We start from the raw sequence: 20,480 nt of genomic DNA, 5'->3' as shown, positions 1-20,480 counted from the left end.
GCGAGATTGGAATTCCGATTCAAGTTATCTCCGAAAAAAACTATTCTCGCTTTCGGATAATGATGTTGTTCTAAACAAGCCGCTCATGCTCAAATCTCGAAAGTAGGCAGGTATCCAATACGAACGGAGTGAAAACATATCGGCAAGCCATGTGTTGTCAGTCAACTCATACTGATCTAATACTTCTGTCCATTTCCTTTCAAAATCAACTGGCTCATCCAATTCCGACCATACGACAGAATGTATCTCGCTTTTCAGTTCGGCATCTTCTCGTAAAGAATTCGACAATTTTTGAGCAAGCTTCATCATGATATGCCACATACAGAACCTGTGTCTAGTGTTGGGCATTACATTTTCAACAGCAATTTTCAACGTTGGGTCTTGATCTGTTATAATCATTGCAGGAGCGGTTCCCATGCATTCAATAAACTGTTTTAAAATCCATGAGTATGAATTCACGTCCTCTCTGGTTAGTAACCCTGCTCCAAATGTAACACACCCACCATGATTATCCTTGCCGGTAAATGGAGCAAAAATCATGTCGTACCTATAAGCATTGTAAACGTTATAATACACATGTAAGTTGAATTGCACAATTTTTAAAAAAATTTATACGTGTACAGAATATTTGATTACCTGTTCGTTGTATACGTGGCATCAAAGGACACCGCATCACCAAACAATGAGTAATTTTGAACAGCAACAGCATCACTCCAGAACAAACTCTTCACCTTGTGAGTTTCATCAACTAAATATTCACACTTGAAACATTCATCAGTTTTACGTTTACTTAGAAACCTGTCAAGTAGTAGTTGTGCATCAACACCATCCGCGTATGAATTCATGCTGTACGATAGGTTTTTAAAGTCCTTGCTGGTGCACCCCACTTCCTCAAAACTTCCAACCAGTTCTTTAAAAATACGAAATGCCCTCACTGGTCCAATATTGGACTTGGCACACTTCAGCATAATCATCTGATGTGACTCATCCATTTTGCGATTGAATTTCATAAGGTGACGAACATCTTCAGTTACGAGGGAATGATTGTGTAATTCAGAGAAGCTGGTGAAAACATAATTGCCATCATCATTAAGTGTTGCAGTGATACGAGCCTTACAGCCATTTCTGGTAGAGGGTTTCCGGCGTCGTATTTTCTTTTGAACACTTGATTCTGATATATCTTTCTTCGAGTCCGGCTTCACACCTTCTCTTCTGCAGATGAAGTATTGATACAATACTTGTCGATGTTTGCCTATTTTCATACCCCCCCTATGAGTATCGAAGCCCGCTGCATGTCCATACATAGAATAAAACTCATACGCTTCATCTAATGTCTTGAACACTTTACCCACGTATGGTTTCTTACTATCCTCACAAATTGGTAGGTACGAATGAGGAGGTCGGAAAGCAACATGATTATTTACATCATCTGAAAATTGTATAGAATAAAGCTTAGTAAAATAGGTTTCTGGTGGAGTATTAATGAAATGCATTATCAAATACAGTCAGATCGAATCCATAGACAAGTAATAATATGATATTGTTTCGCGTGAATCAATAGTATGAATTATAAAAGCAAATGCATGAATCAGATAGACAAGTAATAAGATGATATTGTTTCGCATGCATTAATAGTATGAATTGTAACAGTAAATGCATGAATCAGGCAGCGAACCACAGAGTTAACGGTGACAGAAAATTAGGCAGCGAACCAGATATGCAATCAATAACTCTACTAAAAGAAAAAATGAAAGAAAATCAGCCACCGAATCGGACATAGATTGATGAATCGGACATAGAATGAATTGTAACATGAATCGGACATAGATTGATGATATACATACCACACGACCCCATAATGTTATTGAATCGTCCACTGCGTTTTCTGGAAATTGAGGTTTTGTGTTAATTCAATGTACAGAGGCTTCGTTTCTGGAAATTGAAGATTTCTCGAAAGAATAATTGATTAAGTGATAACAGATTAGGTTAAGTGATAGAGTAATTCAGATTTGGTATGATATGGAAAGATCATGCAAATAAAAACCAAATCAATTATACCGGTTTTACTAAATATGAAAATTACATGAATATCCTCATTCAATATAAACGTGTATAATGGGGCTGATAAAAGGGACGAAATCCAGCCATCAAATCTCTTAAAATCAATGGATGATATGTGATCCTATTTTAAACAAAAAAAACTGTTTTTATTTTAGCCCAACTATATATATATATATATATATATATATATATATATATATATATATATATATATATATATATATATATATATATATATAGGGTTCAATTCTAGTGAGAAGCTGTAAATGAGATTAATGAACTTTTCAATAAATTCTTTGAACTTTTCAATGTAACTGACGAACCCACAAATATATTTAATTTGTTAAAAAAGATGCTACATCCAAGAATTGAACCCCAGATCAACCGCAAGTTCATAAGAATTTACACTAAAGTTCATCAAAATGTACTAACTTGTAAATTCCTTCTCACTTCTCAACACATTTGAGCTTCTCAATTGAACCTTTACCTATATATATATATATATAGTTCAATAGAGAACACTCCCCTATATAGAGAATGAAGACCAAATCAGAGTCATTGATCTCACCAAAATCAATGAATCAGATTCATCCGAATTCTTCAAGTTTAGGAAATCCCGTAAATTCCTCATTTTTCAATTCTGGGAACCAACGAACATTATTATGAACTTACGAATATAAGTATGTTTATTTGTATGTTCATTTGTTTTTATACGAACATTAGTATGTTCATTTATTTTTTATACGAACACATTGACGAACATTAGTATGTTCGTAAGTTCATAATAATGTTCGTTGGTTCCCAGAATTGGAAAATGAGGAATTTACAGGATTTCCTAAACTTGAAGAATTCGGATTAATCTGATTAATTGATTTTGGTGAGATTAACGGCTCTGATTTGGTCTCTATTCTCTATATAGGGAAGTGGTCTCCATTGAAGCTGACCCTATATATATATTGTTGTTTATGATTTCGTAAGCTTATAATCCAGTTTGTATACTTTTGTGTTGTAATGTTTACTCTGGCGCTGCTGCCAGAGCAGAGAGATCGCGCCGCTGCCTTCACCAGAGGAATCGGTCTTCTGCCAGAGCAGAGAGATCGCGTTGTTGCCTTCGCCAGAGGAATCGGTCTTCTGCCAGAGCAGAGAGATCGCGCTGTTGCCTTCGCCAGAGGAATCGGTCTTCTGCTAGAGCAGAGAGATCGCGCTGCTGCCAGAGCAGAGAGATCGCGCTGCTGGCAGAGCAGAGAAATCGCGCTGTTGCCAGATGATTTATGCTTAAATTGCTTTATTTTCAAGGGTTTGTATGTGCGTATTTTAAGATAATCTTCTGGAAATTGGTGCGTTTTATGGTGTATTTTATGCTTTGCAGGAGATTTAGGCTTTCGAGATGGAAGAATGCAATTTTGGATGAATTTGGCATTTTCTAGGTGTTCTGATCATCCAGAGCAGATGAACCGACATCTCCAGAGCAGAGATACACTCGCCAGAGAAATCAAAGCCCAGAGCAGCGAAGTCAACTAGTCAGAGCAGAGGAATGAAAGTCTCGCCAGAGAAATCAATCTCCATAGCAGCGAAGTGAGAGTCAAGGTCAGAGGAATCATACTCGCCCGTCAGAAATGCTCAAGTCAGAGAAATCAATGTTCAGAGAAGCGAAGTCGGCCAGAGCAGCAAAATACTCCATAGCAGCGGAGTTCGCCAAAGAGGAGAAATAAGACAGAGCAGAGAAATCATCCATTTCTCTGGCGCGACCCGTTCCCCTGGCGATAGCCATTTCTCTGGCGAGGTCCGTTTCTTTGACGACAGTCGTTTCTCTGGCGAGAGCTGCGTGTTCGGCAAGAGTGGGAGTATTTTCCAGAGCGTGCATCCAGCTGGAGAGTTGCCTTATTTTACACGATTCTATTACCTTTAGAATTCTACTTTGCATGGCAACTTCCATGGTGATCGAAGAAAATCCGAAAACTATAAATAGGTCCTCTTTTGACCTATCTAGAGAGATCAGAAAGACTCGTTATTTCAGTTTTATAGCTTTAGAATATTATTGCTTTCCAGTTTTCAAGGCTTGGATCAAGATTTAAGATTCAAGCTGCTACAATTATTCAATTATTACGGTTTTATATAATTCAGTTTTTACAATTGCGTTCTTTTTAATTGTGTTTATGTTTTATTTTATTATGTCTGGCTAGTTTCGTTTAGCTGGTTCTAGGGTTTGTAAATAGTTGATTGAATTTATGTGATTTATTTGTTAATACCTTTGTGCCTTCCAGTTTCTGATTCATAATTCCTGGTGCTTAATTTCTTGTGAATTATCTGATCAATAGTTTGCATGTTTAGCTATTCGGTTTGAGACCTAGCGGAGATAACTGTTTAGCGGATTCAGGGATGTATGATATGATCTTAACCTTGAGACCTAGCGGAGATGGGTGGATCATAGGGAGCTATTCTTAGGAGCTATTGAGAGTTAGTAGATTTTCTTGAGACCTAACGGAGATAGATAATTTACTAATCTACGATCGTTGCTGCTCTAGCGAGAGTGATTGATTAATTAAGTGATCTCTCATCATAACTGGATTAAACTGGTACATAGGATTAATAGATTTATTGCGTAGATTTAATTAATGAATTTACTACCCTAGGATCAGTTGTCTTTAATATTTGATTCTTCTACGTGCTTTTATTTATTGCTTTTTGAGTTTAGTGTTAATCAAACCTTCCTACTTTCGTTTGCCTGAATATTACTAAAGTTTAGTTAGGATTACTTAGAGTGATTCGTTATAATAGTCCCTGTGGATAAGATACTCGGTTACTTATTATTTGCTACAATTGTCTATGTTAGTTGCAGTTTTTGTTGCTAAGAAATTAGTGATCACCAGAGTCATAGCCGAGGCATATCAGAGTCAGAGTTGACAAGGCAGAGTCAACACTCCAGAGCCAGAGTCAAAGTTTTCTTTGCAGAGCTAGAAGTCATAACTGTTTTGCATAACGGTTTCTTTGATGGTTGTTTTACAGTTCGTTATTTTCAAAGCTTGCTATATAATGAGCAATTGGGTGTCTAATGTAGCAACACCAGTCAACACACTTGTAACACCTTGTAAAATTCTCAGTTCGCGAATCAATAATAGAAGCTCCCTTTCTTGGTCTCGTGGATGTAGGGTTTCAGCCCGAACCACGTAAATCTTTTGTGTTCATCGCAATTTCTTCGTCGATTTACTTTACAAGTGGCGCAGTCTGTGGGAATCTTGATCCACAACCGACGCAGGAATGTCGATGCCACGAATTGAGACCGAGAAGTTTACGGGGAAGAATGATTTTGGGTTATGGCGTATCAAGATGCGTGCATTGTTGACCCAGCAAGGTTTGGCGGCAGCTCTGAAAGGGGATGATGAATCTTCTTCATCGGCGGTTACAAGGGATTCCGCGGCAACTGTGGAGGCAGAACTCAAGAAAGCAGAAATGCGTGAGAGGGCCCATAGCCTTATCATCCTATGCCTAGGTGATAAGTTTTTGAGGGAGGTAGCCAGGGAGAAATCTGCAGCGGCGGTGTGGGCAAAGTTGGAGGCGATTTACATGACAAAATCGCTTGCGAATCGGTTGTTCTTGAAGCAAAGGTTGTACTCCTACAGAATCTTGGATGGAAAACCGATTGATGATCAATTGGAGGTATTCAATAAGATCATTGATGATCTTGAAAATGTTAATGTGCGAATAGGAGATGAGGATCAGGCAATTATCCTACTCAATGCTCTCCTGAGTTCATATGATCAACTCAAGGATGCTATGTTGTATGGGAGAGAAAGTGACATCTCTGTGGAGGAGGTTCAGTCTGCTCTGAAATCTAAGGAACTGCAGAAGGCATCATCAACATCATCTCACAAGAAAGATGCTGTTGGTGAGGGCTTGACTGTAAAACAGAAAGGGGATAAATCCAAGAAATCCAAGAAGGAATTCAAGAAGGGTAAACAGGAGAAGGAAAACAAGAACTCTGATGATGATGTTCAAACTTGCTATCACTGCAAGAAGCCGGGCCATTGGAAGAGGGACTGCCACATTTGGAAGAAAAGCCAAAAACAGTCCAACACTACCAAGAAGCAAGAGCCCAAGGAGCAAGAGTAGTGTGACACTGCAGAGGTTTTGAATGTGATGAAAGGTGATTTGGATGACCAATGGATACTGGATTCAGGGTGCTCCTTCCACATGTGTCCAGTTAAAAGTTGGTTTACTGATTTGCAATTTCAATCGGAAGGAACAGTGGTTCTTGGAAATAACCAGACCTGTGAAATCAAAGGAAAGGGGAGTATAAAGTTCAGACTGCATGATGGCACCATCAGGACTTTGATGGAGGTGAGGTACATCCCTAGTCTGAAAAGGAATCTGATATCCCTTGGATCTCTTGAAACGAAGGGGTATGAATGGAGATCTGTAAAGGGTGGAGTTGTTGTCACCAAAGACAACATGGTCATTTTGAAGGGGATGAGGAGGAATGATTTGTATTACTTAGAAGCCACAGCCATCACAGGGCAGTCTGACTCCATGAAGAAGGATGATTCAATCTTGTGGCATAAAAGATTGGCTCATGTTGGAGAAAAAGGGCTCAATCAGTTGCTGAAGCAGAACAAGATCGGCAACCCTATTCCATTCAAGGTGGACATGTGTGAGCAGTGCATCTTAAGCAAAAGCAAGAGACTCCCATTTGATACAGGTAAACATACATCTAAAGCTCCTCTGGATTATGTTTACTCTGATTTGTGGGGACCAACACAAACTGAAAGTCTTGGAAAAGGGAGATATTACATGTCTATAATGGATGATTACTCTAGGAAGTTGTGGATTTTCATCTTGAAGGATAAAACTGAGGCACTAGAGAAATTCAAAGTGTGGTGTAATGAGGTGGAGACTGAAAATGCAACCAAGGTGAAGTGCTTGAGGACTGATAATGGTTTGGAATTTGTGTCCAAGGAATTCAATGATTTCTGCTCTGGAAGGGGAATCCAGAGACACAAGACAGTCCCAGGAACTCCACAGCAGAATGGGGTTGTTGAGAGGATGAATAGGACAATTCTGGAAAGGATAAGGTGTATGTTGTTTGACTCAGGGCTGCTAAAGAAATTCTGGGCAGAGGCTGCTGTCACTGCAGCCTATTTGATCAACAAATCTCCTTCATCCGCTGTTGAATTCAGAATTCCAGATGAGCTCGGTATGGTTCTACATCCAACTATTCACATTTGAAAACCTTTGGGTGCAGAGCATACATACATGTTAGACAAGAGAAGCTTGAACCAAGGGCCTTAAAATGTGTAATGTTGGGCTACCCCAAGGGTGTGAAGGGGTACAAGTTGTGGTGCACTGAACCAGGAATGAGGAGAGTATACATCAGCAGAGATGTTGTTTTTGATGAAGCTCTCATGCCTTATAAAGTAGGATCTGATCCAGAGAAAGAAAATGCAGATGGTAAAATTCTATTGGATGAATTGCTTGATAGAAACCCTGCTGATAATGAATCAGGTGGAGCAACTGAAGTCTCTCAACAAGCTGCAGATGATGAAGATGTTGGGAGCAGCTCTGACAATCTAAGCTCATATCAACTAGCAAGGGATCGAGCAAGGAGGCAGCCCAAGCCACCTCAGAGATATAACCAAGCTGAGATGGTATACTTTGCTCTGAGCATTGCAGAGGAGCTGGAGTATCAGGAGCCCAAATCCTATGCAGAGGCTATGAAGGGACCAGAGAGAGAACAATGGCTCTTAGCCATGAAGGAGGAGATGAACTCTCTTGAAAGGAATGGTACCTGGATACTAGTGTCAAAGCCATTGAACAAGAAATTAGTAAGCTGCAAATGGATCTTCAAGAAGAAGATTGAGGTTATTGGGAAGGAGCAGACCAGGTACAAAGCAAGATTGGTGGCAAGAGGTTTCACTCAAAATGAGGGAATTGATTATAATGAAGTATTCTCACCTGTGGTTAAGCATACTTCCATCAGAGTTATGCTGTCAGTTGTAGCTCAGTTTGATATGGAGCTTGAGCAGATGGATGTTAAAACCGCATTTCTACATGGAGAGTTGGAGGAGAATATACATATGGCCCAGCCAGAAGGGTTTGTACATCCAGAGACAAGCAACAAGGTGTGTTTACTTCAGAAAAGCTTATATGGTCTCAAACAGAGTTCAAGGCAATGGTACAAAAGGTTTGATGAGCATATGGAGTTGATGGGATTCACAAAATCTGCATATGATAGCTGCGTTTATTTGAAAAAAATGAATGAAATCACTGTTGCATACTTGCTGCTATATGTAGATGACATGTTAATAGCTAGCAAAGATAAGGCTGAAATCAAGGTAATCAAAGATGGTTTGAATCAAGAATTTGAAATGAAAGATCTTGGTGCAGCTAAAAGGATTCTTGGGATGGATATCGTGAGAGATAGGACGACTGGAAAGCTATGGTTATGTCAAAAAGATTACATATTGAAGATGTTAAGGAAATTCAATATGCATGAATCAAAGGCTGTTACAGTGCCCCTAGCTGTTCATCTGCAACTCTCAGATAAACAAAAGCCAAAGAATGATGCAGAGAGACACCAAATGATAAATATACCATACTCAAATTTAGTGGGAAGCTTGATGTACACAATGGTCTGCACTAGGCCAGATATTGCACAAGCTATAAGTGTTATGAGCAGGTATATGGTGGATCCTGGTAGAGAGCATTGGGAAGCTCTCAAGAAGGTGCTGAGGTATCTAAAGGGCAGTGCGGACAGAGCTATTTTGTTCCAGAGAAAGGGAGACATCAGCAAGCCTTTCCTGATGGGATACACTGACTCTGACTATGCTGCCAACTTAGACAACATGAGATCTCAGTCAGGTTACATTTTCACACTCTTTGGATCAGCTGTTAGTTGGAAATCTTCACTACAATCTGTAGTTGCATTATCAACCACTGAAGCATAGTACATGGCTGCAACAGAAGCTGTCAACGAAGCTGTGTGGCTCAAAGGATTAGTGCACGATTTTGGTATTGAAGAAAGTTCTGTAATTCTGAAGTGTGACAGTCAGAGTGCTTTGTATCTTATGAAACATCAAACTTTTCATGAGAGATCTAAGCATATAGATGTCAGAATGCATTTCATAAGAGATATAGTTGATCAAGGATTGGTGAAGATGGAGAAAGTTGGGACATAGGAGAATGCAGCTGATGCGCTGACTAAGGCTTTGCCTACTGCTAAGTTTGAGCATTGTCTTAAGTTGGTAAATCTGCTGATTTGAAGTTTGATACAGAATTAAAATGTTTCGGAGGAAGAACTGGAGCTTTTGTTATTGTTGTCGATTATTAGCTCAGAAATCAGGTGGAGATTTGTTGTTTATGATTTCGTAAGCTTATAATCCAGTTTGTATACTTTTGTGTTGTAATGTTTACTCTGGCGCTGCTGCCAGAGCAGAGAGATCGCGTCGCTGCCTTCACCAGAGGAATCGGTCTTCTGCCAGAGCAGAGAGATCACGCTGTTACCTTCGCCAGAGGAATCGGTCTTCTTCCAGAGCAGAGAGATCGCGCTGCTGCCAGAGCAGAGAAATCGCGCTGTTGCCAGAGTCAAAGCTGAGGCATATCAGAGTCAGAGTTGCCAAGGCAGAGTCAACACTCCAGAGCCAGAGTCAAAGTTTCCTTTGCAGAGCTAGAAGTCATAACTGTTTTGCATAACGGTTTCTTTGATGGTTGTTTACAGTTCGTTATTTTCAAAGCTTGCTATATAATGAGCAATTGGGTGTCTAATGTAGCAACACCAGTCAACACACTTGTAACACCTTGTAAAATTCTCAGTTCGCGAATCAATAATAGAAGCTCCCTTTCTTGGTCCCGTGGATGTAAGGTTTCAGCCCGAACCACGTAAATCTTTTGTGTTCACCGCAATTTCTTCGTCGATTTACTTTACATATATATATATATATATATATATATATATATAGGGAGAGGATCATGTGCGAATTGATGAACAACGATGTTCATGTGCGAACCAATGAACAAATACATAAAATACATGAACATAAGCACATGAACAACGATGTTCATGACAGTAAGTCATGAACACCGTTGTTCATGTGACGCATGAACAACAATGTTCATGACTTAATGTTGAACAATCGTTGTTCATGTCCAAATAAAGGGCTGTGATTGGTTCCTCATTCTCACAAAAAGATGTAATTCTCACTTGATCCAATCCCTATATATATATATATATAGGGGAAGGCTAAAATAAGAACGTTTCTTAAAATATAAATTAGGAACCATTTTCAGCCCTTAGATCATCAAGATCTACGGTTGATTCATCACCTTGTTGGATAAATTCATGGTCCTGAGTTCGAATCCCAAAGGTAGCAAAAAATTATTTTTCGCAATTCATGCCTTTATACAGTTTATTCATGCGTGTTATACATAAAATTCATGCATTTTTGCTGGTTCGTAATTTTTAAAATAAGGGTGGTTTATTGAATAACTGCCCCCCTATATATATATATATATATATAGGGAAAGGATCATATGTAAATAAGAGATAATTGTGAAAATGGGGAACCAATCAAGACCATCGATTCGGGAAGATCCAAGGGATGTAAATCAATCACAATTCTACCGTTTATTAAGTAAGGAAGGACATTTTTGTATTTTATTATTTATCATAACCGCTAAACTCCTAAAATCATGCGACCATTATTGCATGGAATCTCCTATGTATGGCAACAAATTAGATATCATATTTTAGGGTTTTAATTTCATTATTTCCGTCTATACAATCGTCAGCTATCATAGGTGTATCATCTATTTCAATTTAAATGAAGAATAACATTTTGTAGAAATCTGCATCTTATTATTTGTTCATTACTTCACGTACAATGTTCATACTATTTATGTTCATATGGCGGGATTTTATGTTTTTTTTTTCTTTGTGAGTTCATTATAGTGTATGTGCTTATATTAATTTAAACTAATTTTGAACTTGCAACTGAACGATCGGTGAAAAAACATGCTCCAAATTCATTCAAGTAAACAAATAAGCAATTAAACACTTTAAATTTAAACAATGTCTAATGAATGTTAGTTATTTTAATTCGATTTAATAATTATTTTCGACTTTACACATATTATTCATCTGCATATATCGTCTTGTTCATAGCAAATAATAATATTAATCAGTTTCTTGTTCATTATTTACATACATTATTTTCATTGTGTATTTTTTTCGCATTGCTTTTTCATAATAAGTTTGTGTTAAATGGAGATTAGATTTATTTTCATTGTTGAAATGTACATTTGATTTTTATTTAAATATCTTTATTCTTTTTAAAAAATTATACTATTGAATCCGATTCACAGATTAGTTTGTTATAATTTATACATATACATATTCATCAGTGAACGGATAATACCTTGTACGAACAACTTACTATATTTCGTTATTTATTGTCTCATACATATTATTTAAACAACAACAAACATTGTTATAACTGTATGCACATATTCAATATGTTACTATTTTACCTTGTAATTATGTGTTTGGATCATGCAACAAAATGAACGTTTAACATATAATGAAGCAAATAGGGTCTAAATTTATTAATATAACTAATTAAGTTCAAAGCGATATTATTCAAAATATAGTCAATACTATATGGTCATAACAAGAACATGTGATGAAATACTACTCACAAGGTTCGACATTAGCAACACTAAATTGGCCTTGAAATCTCGATCAACGCATAGCTCATGATAATGTTCAATCTTTAACACAATTGCATTCACTCTGTAGAATCGATGTTGATTGTACGCGTATTCAGCTTTGAAAATGCGTCCCCTTGAGCATTTACCGACTCCCTAGGTTTAGTAGACCAACGCCCTCTGTGCTTACACTTTACATCTTTCAGATTTTTCAGTTTAGTCTTCTTGAACAAATGTCACTATACCTTGAATATATATGTCACCATCAACGACAACAACCAACTTTTCTTTCACATGACTATTCCTTGAAAGCAATATGAAAATGCATCACATTGTTATTCACTTGAACCAAAATATGTGTAGAAGCATGAACAAACTCAATGAACAATATTACATTGCTGATGAACACAATTCATGAAGAATGTGAACATAACAATATTAAATTGAACACCAATATATCTTCATTGAACAATGTGTTCAAATATGGAGGAAATTCTAAAAGCACTTATGTAATAGATAATGATAGGTTCAAATGGTAGGTGAAAGAGTTTGGATGATATCATAACTTTAAAAACACAACTTCAGAAACCCATTACTATATTTTTTTCGCAGCATATATTGTTGATGAACAATATTACATTGCTGATGAACACAATTCATGAACAATGTGAACATAACTATATTAAATTGAACACCAATATATCTTTATTGAACAATGAGTTTAAATATGGAGGAAATTCGAAAAGCACTTATGTAATAGATAATGACAGGTTCAAATGGTAGGTCAAAGAGTTTGGATGATAACATAAACTTTAAAAACACAACTTCAGAAACCCATTATTACATTTTTCTCGCAACATATATGGTTGATGAACAATCTTACGTTGCTGATGAACACAATTCATGAACAATGTGAACATAACTGTATTAAATTGAACACCAATATATATTCATTGAACAATGGGTTCAAATATGGAGGAAATTCGAAAAGCACTTATGTGATAGATAATGACAGGTTCAAATGGTAGGTGAAAGAGTTTGGATGATAACATAACTTTAGAAACACAACTTCAGAAACCCATTATTACATTTTTTTCGCAACATATATGTCACAGCCCGCAATCCCTAAGGATGGTTTAACCGGGGTTATGACTCGGGAAGGGGATTAAGAAGCGGGGAAAGAAAGGGGCATTTACTTAACAATCAAACATTTTACGAAAAGAGACAATTATTATATAACACTAGGATCATAACTGATCACTTGGGCAAAAACAAGACATTCGTTCAGGAAGGCCCGTCAAAGTGGATTAACCAACAAAAGAGTATCATACTTAAAATAAAAACCTTAACATAATCAGAGTATCTTGCAGCGGAAATACGTGTGAGTTATACATATGAAGATGTATACTCAAGGTTACATTATTGTTCTATGTCAAAAGGTACATCCGCTCAACTCCACTCCATTCCATCACCCGCTCAACCTGCACATTAGGGAAAACAACATGCAGGGCTGAGTAAAAATACTCAGTGAACATATGCCGGAAACATAACATTTTATATAATTTATTGTACTGCCAACAGTAACACACAGGGTTTTACTTGAAGGACCCGTGCTTACTAAACATTTTCTTTCATTTCATAAAGTTGGATGCGCATCCCATTTTCAGTCTATATGATCCATATCTGTTCCTTTTACGCGCCGGGAAGGAGGCCTCCTTCCACAGACGCTAAGACCGGTCGCAAGCGACACACAGTCTCCATGAGTGTACACGTTAACCCTTACTAGCAAACCTTCGTCTAGCGTAGGGTCCGAATTCGATTTCCTTTATAGTTGGCGAACCAACACAGATAGGATACATACATAAAACATAAATATTTTTGGCAGACAATCATTCATAAACATTTCTTTTCATTTCATAAGAACCATTTATCATTTAATCATTTCCATAAACATTTCATTTCATAATAATCATTTATCATTTGAAATATCACAGTTATACTATGTCATTCATTTCATTTCGTACAAGAGGCCTGTATCCAGGGGATCTCTATATACGTGTTTTAAGAAAGCCCACCTCATTCCGTTCCCACTAGGGGCGTAGAGTTACCTCCTTCTTTAGCTTTCACTTCCCGTCTGGACCTTTATTGACGAAGAGTCGATAAGTTCGAGAAGAAAGTCGTGTAAGAAAGGAAGATAGGTCTCTAAACTAAACTATCTCCTTTAATGATTTTAGGGTTCTAGCATCCATATTAATCTTATCTCGTTCAAAACCTTAAACACAAAACATTTATCATATAACTAGCATTTAGGTTCGAAACTATTTATTCGAACATCAACATGCGCATCAATCCTAACTCGTTCTACTCACGCCATCAAGTCAAATATTCCGTCATTTAAAAACAAATCATATAATAACATCTAGACAAATTATATCATCATAGATCATGCTTTCTCATACATAAAATAATTTAATCTTTTTCAAATAATCCATATTAATAAGTCATTTGAAAAGAATTCAACAATTAAGAGTTTAACTCAAAAATATTTTATTTTAAAGACCGCTTATAAATAATTGAAATAAAAGGACTCCATTTAAATAATTAATTTAAAGGTTAATATATAATTAAATTAATCAAGCTCAATTTAAATTAATAATTAAGAGCTCAAATAATTTAAATGGATATAAGCCCAAATTAATTAGATAAATTAGATCCATTCAATTTATTTAATAAAGGCCCAAGCAATTAATTTAAAATAGGCCCAAGTCCATTAAATAAAAGTCTATCACATATTTGGTAAAAGGGCCGAGCCCAAATTCTTTAATAAGAGAAGCCCATCAACTTAAATAAAAGCCCAAGCCCACTTTTAATTCTAAACCTAATTAAAACACACACTAAACACACTCAAACACACACATCAGCCTCCTTCCCCAACACTCTCTCTCTCTCTCGGACGAATTGTCCTCCGCCGCCGCTGCCGTTCAACGGCGCCGTCGCCGCCGGCGAGCGGCTCAGCTCTCCCTCTCTGGGCATCCCGTCTCTCTGAACCCTCTCTCTCCTTCCTCTCTCAATCGTTCATCTCTCTCTCTCTAGACTGCCGAGACAAGGCGGCAGACGCAACCACCGCGGTGCGCCACCGCTGTCCCTGTTCTCCCTTTCCCTCTCTCGGCCTCCGGCGAAGCAACCATCGCGGTGCCGCCGCCGTGAACCAGGTAAAACCTAACTCCCTCTCTACTTTCCTCATCTTCTTCCCCCTTTTAAATTAAAACTGAAAACTCCTCTCTCTCTCTTCCGATTTGGCTGAATCGGAGCAACGGCGACGTCACGGCTATCACGTTACCGCCGCCGCCGCCGACGACGAGCCACCATGGCTCCGCCGCCGACCGCCGTCTGAAAACAGGTAACCCTAATTTCCTTTCTCTCCTTTCCATTTTCTCCCACCACCTTCTTCATTAAAAAAAAAATCTGAAATCCTTCCTCTCTTTCTCTCTTGGCAGAACGGAGACCACCCTGTGGCTCCGCCGCCGGCAGCCGCAGCGGCTGCCGCCCCCTGATTCCATCACTCACGTATGCAGAACACGGCTCAGCCCCAAATTCAGTCATAGCATAGATGATTTGAGCAAAATTCATACATAGTCAGGAAGTAATTATCTCTATATGTCCATGTAAAAAGTCAAGATCTTTAATTGTTCTTCAATTAATCACACTGCATATAAACACCTCACTTGTAAATTCAGCCTTTCGAACATCAATGTTTAAAACGAGTTTATACACAAGTTGTATGCACATAAAGAGGAATATGAGCAGTTGTATGCGTTGGTGGTTCTTTTGGAGTTATGAACTTGATACAAGAAATGGAGTATTTCGATTTAGAAAGTAACCTTGAATTGGTAGATAATGATTTACTGTTTCTGCATAACAAGCATGAATAATAGGATATCAGAAGGTGCTCTGTAAATGACAAAGAAATGAGATGGAAAAATACTTGTAATAATTACCATGAAGTTTGGTTGGAGGAATGAACGTAGGAGACGGTGAGTATGAAAAACAATGGTGAAAGTGGCTGTGATTTTAAAGAAAAATGGGGTGGCTTGGATGGATGAGGATCGTGTGAACATGGAATTTCTTCAGCATACTTTGTATGACTGAAGAACTTTTTTCAGCATGCGTAGTAAATTCTTCAGCATGCTTAGGATTATTCAAATTTAATCATTAAAATATCTAAGAGATTAATATATTAATTATATGGTTCCAAACTCATTTAAATACATTAAGACATATAAGCCTAATTCTTATTGAAGCATAAAATCCATTTGAGCTTGCTTCTAACATAAATTAAATTACTCATGGGCTTAAGTAAACAATCGATAAAAGATTCATATTTAACACTTCAGTGTTAAATTCTCCACAATAAATTAATGGATTCAAAATATATTTTGAGTGCATCATCTATTGAAAATAAAAAAAATAAATCATCACATATATAAATTATCAAATTCATATAAGTTCGTATTTTATTAATGGATGCTGAACCCTAATTACCATAATCAATCCTTAAATCAGTAATTAAAAGTATATAATCCTTAATAAAAAGTCGGGTCATTACATACTATCCCCCTTAAAAGAAATTTCGTCCCGAAATTTGTACCGCAGAAAACAACTCTGAGTACTTCACTTTCTTGTTAGACCGTAGTCTATTCTTGACCATGATATATTCATAGGTCCCTTACTATCGGTATCGACTTAGTCCTTAGTACCTGAACTTCCCGATCTAAGATAGATTTGGATCTTCCTTCGTAACTCAAATATTGACTAATAACAATGTTGTTCTTATGGATCATATGCTTTGAATCGTAAACATTCTTCTCTAATTGCGACACATGGGATACATTACGCACATTCTCAAAGCTTAGCGCTAACGCCAAACAGTAAGTTATTGGGCCTATCCTTTCTACAATCTCGTATGAGCCTATAAAACGGGGTTTAGGTTTACCCTTCACATTGAGTCCAATGATTTCTCTTGATGGAGAAACTTTTATGAAAATTATCTCTCCACTTTCACATCATAGGTCAATTTGTCATTTGTCAACATATGACTCTGTCAATCATGGCCCCTATTTTATTCACTATCAAATTTTGACGGATGATTTCAATCATCTAGTCATTTCATCCCAACAAAGTGGTGATCTATATTTCCTCACGTATAACGCCTCATTTGCTAACCTATCGATAGTCGATTGATAACTGGTATTATATGTCTCACAAAGAGTGGCCAAAACATGTTCTCAGCTTTCACCCCGGTTTAGCTTGGTCGTCCTCAACATACCTTATTAGTAATTTCTATGTCGTTTAAGCGGAACTATAACGACTAATATCTCTAAGCATTCCTAAGGCAACTTAAATAGTTTGTAAGGAGACCAACCATTTCGAGCATGTAGGCAGTCAGCCTAAAACGCCGTTATAAACTTTTATTCATTCATCGATGGAATCTCGAGTCATGTGGGCATTCACTGCCCCCTTTCGTGACAACCTTTGCTTAAGTCTGAAGGGTTCGAAAAATCCATCTCGACAAAGAAATCCATTGGTTCGTTAAGGGCTCGGTTTGTCCCAAACACGACATTAAGCTTGACTTTATGAGCTCGAAGACTCAAAGTAACAATATGATATGTTGTAAAACCTTCACTTGCTAGCACGCAAGACATATTTCAACAAATGAGGTTACATCTCGTTTTATTCCTCCTAACTAGAATTTTTTTTTTTTTTTTTCTAGATCTTAATACATCTTAGTACTTCCTGGTGATAGTATAAGGGTGCCGTGGCTTTATCTTATTCTTAAGTTCATTGTCATGGAGATGCATATCTTCCCTTCAAAGAAAATAGCATTATTTGATTCCTCGTGGTAATTCTTGAAACTTCTTATCCTTATTCTTACTCGTAACTTCTCATCCTTCCTTCGTGCTTCTACCACCATTTTCCTCAAGCTGGGTGGTTTAATCACTTCTATCATCATCTTATCTTATCTTAGACGAGACCTTCAGGCTCACTGCATCATCTACTACATTGGTCTTGTCCATGTGATGGTTAATACCAAAATCATAATCCTTTACGGGTTCAACCCATCCTCTTTGTCTCATCAGCTACTACAAATTCCTTATCAGGTTTTAGAATCTCTAGCACTACAATTCAAAATCATCAAAACTCTTTATCATTAAACTATCATTTATACTCGACACCAATTGTTCGAGTGTCAGATACCAACATTTATGTGCGTTAATCATAACTCTCACACTCACTCCATTTAGACACATAATCGATATCAGACTCAAATAATAAATTATATCTTAACAATTTATCATGCTCATAGTTCTCGATTAAATCTCGGACTTTGTAATTAAATACTAAATTCCAACTATAATTAATTAACATGTTTCTCTAATTTATTTATCTCATTTAAACTAATAAATCTCATCCATACTAATTTCTCATACTTAGCCATTTTATATGCATTTCTCATGCAATTCAAAAAGCTCAATAACTTACTAATCATGCTCATCTTATAAATACTCAAATAATTCATATAGTCTTACTAACATAGCATTAACTCATATGCACTGCTAGTTCACTTACATGACTTCACATACTCCACATATCTCAACTTAATAAATCATCGAATAGTTAGAAAATTTGTATTTAATGGAAATAAATTCCAAAAATTTAAATACAAATATTTTTAATTATTCTAAACACATTGGCATGCTCAAAATATCTCAACTAAAATCGAGCATCGCTCGTCTTTGGCCTTATGACTCACGGCCTTCATCAAATTTGAACCTTGGTGTTCAAATTAATCTAAGTAAATTTTACGTGCAATATTTAATAAATGTAAACACATATATAAACTCAAATCATTCAATATGTTCCAGAAAATGCCACTTCCTTGAGCAAAACTCACACCTACTGATTTGGCATAAATTCGTTCACCCAATAGTACTTGTGTACATGGTCCCTAAATGTTCCTTATGTTCATCTTCATTCTTGGAGTCACTAAGACGAATTTATCCAGGTGAAGGTGGAATACTCTATCAATGATGCCCATGAATATATCTGGGCATTTGTTACCCTGAATGGCACAACTACAAACTTGTAGTGGTCATAACCCGTTCTAAAAGTTGTCTTGGGTGATGACATCCGATCCTCAATCGATCTTGGAAAACACATTTGCACTTTTGAGTTGGTCAAATAATTCATCTACCCTCAGTAAAGGATATTCATTCTTGAGTATTAATTTGTTCCACGCTCTATTGTCTGTGCGCCTTTTTAAAGTGTCATATTTCTTCATAACATACAAATATGCGCTTCCGATGGGAATGCACTAGACATGATCTAACTTAGGTCTAGTAGTTTCTGCAACTGGATCTTTAGGTTCTCCGATTCCTTTGGAGTCATCTTGTTCGATGCTTTTGATACACATGTCGATCTTGGTACTAGGTCGATGGTAAATTCTACTTATCTATTGGGTGGCAGTCTTGGTAAGTTCTCCGGATAATCATAATGAAATTCACGTATAACTTCTACGTCCTCAACTGTCCTTTCTGTGCTAGCTCATCCGTTTAGGTATACATGGAAAGCTTGGTAATGTTTCTTATTTTATCACCTTTATGGCTTGTATGTATGAAATAACTGGTATCCGCTCCTTATACTAATCTCGTGAAAACTTAAAGCGTCTATTCCTGGAGGTTTGAAGGAGATTTCCCATTCATTGCATAAATCATAGCATATAGTTCTCAGCTAACCAGTCCATTCTTAGGGTTACATCTACGTTCCATATTGGTATAACATCAAGTTATTCGCTACCACCTTAAGTGATCCTACATTCAATTACAGGTTTATATAACTACGTGTCACTATCGTCGTTCCTTCTATGGGTGAAAAGTTTTTCATGTCTTGATCGCTTTGTTCAGTTTGTATTTGTGACGGTTGATCCCCGGGCATAACTACCTTAGCGTCTAGAGTTTTGCTGAGCAATTCAAAGTACGTAAACTCATCGTAGTTGGCGAGTGCCATTCTTATCTCATACTTTAGGCCAGGGCGAAACTTCTTCGGGATCTTTTCATTGATGTCCACCTATTGTGGGGTATAACGGACATGCCACAACAAATGTGGTCATACTAGGTCATAGATATCCTGTTTTGCTTTAGATTGAACATTTTCGTTTCTCTCCTCCTATCGCAGATATTAAAAAAAATATGTAATATGTGTCCGTCTTATAGTCTTACTAAGACAAGTTTGCTAACATTCTTGAGTCATTGCTTTTCTTTTGGCCTCCCACCAAAATCTGTAGATCTAGTCAACTGAAACGCAACACATGAAGTCGTTTTTTTTTTTTTTTTTTTTTTTTGTGCGGTACAAAAAAAATCAAAGGTTCTCTTCATCGTCTTAATCTAGAGTTTACCCTCAACTGGATTCTTGGTTTCATAGCTATAACAAGCTTTACTCGAGAAAAAAGTTCATCCATCTTTCGTAATGGTTCATTTTTGTCCCCATCTCGTTTCTAGCTTCTCATCTACCAGATATTCTATTTTTTTCAAAGAAAAACGATCATCAATACATTCCTTTTCTCATATCACATGCGTAACACTTTTCCATGATTCCATCGTGAAATCAGCATAGACAAAATAACTCAAGTCCTTATTCTCAAACCTTACGGTTTGTACTATAAATTG

At 37.1% G+C, this 20,480-nt stretch overlaps 1 protein-coding gene and 1 long non-coding RNA gene across 2 annotated transcripts; one reads left to right on the top strand and one right to left on the bottom strand.

Moving 5' to 3' along the window:
* Positions 1-24: 24 nt before the first annotated feature.
* Positions 25-3,796, bottom strand: LOC131025682 (protein FAR1-RELATED SEQUENCE 5-like). The gene is made up of 5 exons (XM_057955476.1): positions 3,665-3,796; positions 3,081-3,192; positions 1,321-1,429; positions 637-1,212; positions 25-547 (listed from the first exon to the last, which is right to left on the bottom strand). The coding sequence occupies exons 1-5, from the start codon at positions 3,794-3,796 to the stop codon at positions 25-27; spliced, it is 1,452 nt and encodes a 483-aa protein (XP_057811459.1).
* A 10,884-nt stretch (positions 3,797-14,680) lies between these two features.
* LOC131024146 (uncharacterized) lies at positions 14,681-15,582 on the top strand. Its single transcript, XR_009101658.1, has 2 exons — positions 14,681-15,157; positions 15,255-15,582. It is a non-coding gene; the product is annotated as an uncharacterized LOC131024146 (long non-coding RNA).
* The last annotated feature ends 4,898 nt before the right edge of the window (positions 15,583-20,480 follow it).

Source organism: Salvia miltiorrhiza, chromosome 5 (genome assembly GCF_028751815.1).
Source record: "Salvia miltiorrhiza cultivar Shanhuang (shh) chromosome 5, IMPLAD_Smil_shh, whole genome shotgun sequence".
NCBI lineage: Eukaryota > Viridiplantae > Streptophyta > Magnoliopsida > Lamiales > Lamiaceae > Salvia > Salvia miltiorrhiza.
The sequence above is the reverse complement of the archived record's forward strand: the minus strand, read 5'-3'. Positions and strand labels throughout refer to the sequence as shown.

Excerpts from the sequence above, each read along its gene's own strand:
- LOC131025682 (XM_057955476.1), bottom strand. The coding sequence starts at position 3,796 with ATGGATGATTTCTCTGCTCTGTCTTATTTCTCCTCTTTGGCGAACTCC. Across the intron at positions 3,193-3,664 it reads TGAGCATTTCTGACGGGCGA|AAGACCGATTCCTCTGGCGA; the intron begins GTATGATTCCTC and ends CTGCTCTGGCAG. Across the intron at positions 1,430-3,080 it reads GCTCTGGCAGCAGCGCCAGA|ATGATGTAAATAATCATGTT; the intron begins GTAAACATTACA and ends TACAATTTTCAG.